This window comes from Arachis duranensis, chromosome 1, assembly GCF_000817695.3.
Source record: "Arachis duranensis cultivar V14167 chromosome 1, aradu.V14167.gnm2.J7QH, whole genome shotgun sequence".
In the NCBI taxonomy this organism is placed as follows: domain Eukaryota; kingdom Viridiplantae; phylum Streptophyta; class Magnoliopsida; order Fabales; family Fabaceae; genus Arachis; species Arachis duranensis.
In genome coordinates, this window is record NC_029772.3 from 6,503,445 (window position 1) to 6,507,045 (window position 3,601).

The 3,601-nt window shown below is 34.1% G+C and overlaps 2 protein-coding genes across 2 annotated transcripts in view; both read left to right on the top strand.

Annotated features, from left to right (window-relative positions):
• Nucleotides 1–443, top strand: part of LOC107474590 (transcription initiation factor TFIID subunit 15b) — a 3,020-nt gene extending 2,577 nt beyond the window's left edge. Inside the window, 1 exon segment of the mRNA XM_052258142.1 lies at nucleotides 71–443. Coding sequence (XP_052114102.1) covers nucleotides 71–179 — 109 coding nt within the window. The 3' untranslated portion in view covers nucleotides 180–443.
• Nucleotides 444–1,384: 941 nt separating this feature from the next.
• LOC110274679 (protein DOUBLE-STRAND BREAK FORMATION) overlaps nucleotides 1,385–3,601 on the top strand; it is a 15,407-nt gene continuing 13,190 nt past the window's right edge. The window contains exon 1 of the mRNA XM_052261287.1: nucleotides 1,385–1,431. Within this exon, the coding sequence (XP_052117247.1) occupies nucleotides 1,385–1,431 (47 nt within the window). The remainder of the gene's footprint in view (nucleotides 1,432–3,601) is intronic.

The window sequence follows — 3,601 nt, forward strand, 5'->3', positions numbered from 1 at the left end:
ATATATATTGTTTCATATTTCTTTGTCAAAATTCAAAGTTGATTGTTGATTTGCATTCTTTTGTTTACAGGGGCAATAGAGGTGGCTATGGTGGAGATAGGCGCAGAGACAATTATAGAGATAATTCTGGGCCTGATAGGCGTGAGCATTATGGTGGGAACCGGTCACGACCCTACTGAGAGCTCTGACATGAGCATTTTATGTACTATGAATTGTGGGCTGAGGGATTTATTATTTCAGTTGGCTGGTTTCTTGAACTGGAAGCAAAGAGGTAGGTTGTTCACGTACTTTGAGCAGAGGCCTCTTTGCTCCTTTGTGTTTCCTGTCACTGGCTGGTAGGTTTTTGATCTTTAAACAGGGATTAATTCAATCATGTGAATGTTTTTATAGAGACAAGTGGATAATCTCCAAATTGCTTGCTGCTAAGGTAGGTTGATTTTTCAGGTGAGTGTCGCTTTCATGAAAATGTGTTTTATACTTGCTTGGAATAAAACCATGTGTGGTACAAGCTGGTAATGTCATTAACAAATATAATGCTTTATTAGTCATAGTTCCATAGGATAATTAATGAATCCGAATGAGAGAGTTTGTCGTCTATAATATGCTTTTGCCAGAGAAGTGGATAGGTTGGCTGTTAAATTGCTTTTATAATCATGGCCAGTTGAAAGGAAAGCGATGACTTAGTGGAATATGTTTTAAGCAGTATTCATTTACAACAAATGCATTTGATTGTACAATTCCCATATTTTGAAACCAACACGGTGAGTTAAAATTATTGCATTGAACAGGAATGGCATGAGTTAGCAATTTTGCTTAATGCAAAAGGATCAAACATGATGTTAGCAATTTTTTCATGGTTGTGTTATTGCATTTGAGTAGTGAAAACTAGTCCTTGATTGATTGGCGACTTATTAGGTGGCAGGTTTACTGAAATACGGAAATTCGGAATATTTTACCATGTCTTGTGTGTATTATTTAATTAAAGAAATGATGCAATTTCAAATTCAAATATTTTCAGTTTTGTAGAAATTCAACTCGTACATTATTGATTTGAGTGCAGAAGCCCTTTAAACAAAACTCCATGACAGAAACCCCCCTCTTTTTGCCTTTTATTGGTTTATCTTTTTTCCAGTCTTATTCTTAAGTCGAATCAATCCAGCATCTATTTTTATATTAATAATGTATGTATAAAGTCTCTTATTCGCCCTTCCCTTAGGGTTGAACAAGTATTAATAAATATTAAATAATAGCTAGTGTGTTCATTTTTAACTGTTCGTTATACGTATCTATTGGTATTATCTTCTGCATGGTTTAGATATACGTTGTAGTTCAGATTTCCATGCAACTATTCTACGGTGATTATCTGCAATGGGGATTGGGGGCGATGGCAGAACATGCCTTAAATCGTGGTTCTGACATCAAGCTTCCATGGTTCTTTGCTTTTTCGGGGAATCACTTGCTAACAGAATGCCCTTCATTTTGGTCATACGTCAGTTATCAACGCCCTATGTTCTTCCTTTTGCTCGTCTTTGCTCGAGTGAATGTACTTGAAAGCCATATAGTTGATCTAATATACAATTAAATTGACCGATGGGCTTTTTTGGCCGCAGATGGACCCATGAATGCTGCTTTGATTTTGTTCTTGCCTTTGTATTTATTTCTTCATAACGTTGTGATAACATACCATCTTTGTAACAAATGAAAGCCCTCTCCTTAATATCATTTTTTAGCTTGCAGTTATAGTTAATGAGAAAAGTAAAATCAATTAAAAGTTGGAAGCCTTTTTTTAAAAAATGTTTCGTTAATGCTATTTGTTGGAGTTATTAATGGTACTTTTTCGTTAGAAATCTTAACCAAATCCTTAAAAAAAAAACTTGAATAGTGAAGACACAGAATGTGGAAATTGAAAATGAGTTTTACCCCATCTCTTTCAAATTGTATGTGATTTAATTTGATTGCTTAAAATCTAATTAACCTAGAATAGTTTATCAAATTCTATCTAGTCCTTCGATTTTCAATTGATTTATTTTGGTTTAGCAAATTTAACAATGCAACTCATTTGGATCAATCATTATTCTGTTAGTGCCTTTAATAACATGGCATGAATTACTCAACCAGTAGTGTGTACTGTGTAGTGATGAATATCCTTGCGTTGAGCAGCTGCAACCGTCGGAAAATTACTTCCCTGACTATAAAATAGAAAGAGAACACAAAAATTCAGAAACTTCTGCACTTATCAATCATTATTGCATGTAAAGAATAATGAAGTATACCTAGAATGAGAAAGTCACATATTATGCGAAAATGCATGTATCACGATTCATAATTTGCTTTTCGCTCATACTAGTCTTCACATAACTCTACTTTCTTTTTTCGCATGCCCATCACCATGGCAATATTAATGTGCGCATGAAAATGAATTCTTATAACGCCAGTATTGAAAGAGTTTAGTAGTGGAAACAACACAAATATCCAACACAAGAGCAATATGGAAGTACTCACAACACAATATGGCAGCAACTATAACAAGCAAATATAACAAGCAAAGCAATAACAAGAACACCCCTTAATGTGAGAGGTAAAAATCACGGGTCGTTCAGACCAATAAAAATAGCTTCACTATAATCAAATGAGGTACAACAGAGTCTCAAACAAAGCATAAAAACGTGTATATAGTCAGCCAAATCATCAAAGTACCAAAGCTTACAAATAAGAAGTAAGAAGATGAAAAATACTCAAAAATAGAGCTTCTGTCCGTTGCCAATTTCTCCCTCTGAAGACTTCTAATTCAAATCTTCACCGTTCAGAATGAAGAATAAGATGTGAAGAATCTGAAGTCTAAATTTTACGTCGATCCAACGGTGAATGAACGAGAAATTGCTGTTCAGAGAATGTTGCTCTGTGTAAAATTGGGAACCTATTTTCTCTCTTGCGAAGCCAATTTCTCTTACTGCAAATCTCCACCAATCAGAATAAAGAAAAAGATGAGAAGAACACGCAGTTCAAATTTCAAGCCGATCCAACGGTAAACGAATGAGAAACTACCATTTAAAATTTACTACTTTGCATAAAAGCGAAAATTCTGTTTTTCTTTTTTTCTTTCACTTTGGTGGCTATACTCTACCTCTCAAGTCTCGATGACTCCCAAAATCTTATTAGAGTTGTGGCATAATGAGTAAAAAGAAACACCCTCAAAATATTGAACTTGAACCTTAAAAAGAAAAGAAAAAACCCAACAAGCATCTATCACTTGATACATACTTGACACAAGGATAAAGGATTTGATTTCTCTTCTATCTTTTTTATTTTAAAAGATGAGACAAAGAAAAAAACATAATTATGCTAATCTTTTTTTTTTTTACTGAACATCCTCCTCTTTTTGTACTTTATATCGTGTTTCTTTAGTTCACTAAAGGGCTGAAGCCCATCTTTCTTCGTGTTTAATCCTGATAAACAATTTTGTAATCGAAAAAAAAAAAAACTTTCGTAACCGAAGAAAAAATCCTAATATATAATTTGAAAATTTCTTTTTCAAATACTAAGTACCGTTCCTAACCGCCAAATCCTTCTTCCCGCGATGTCACACTGCACAGAGCAACCA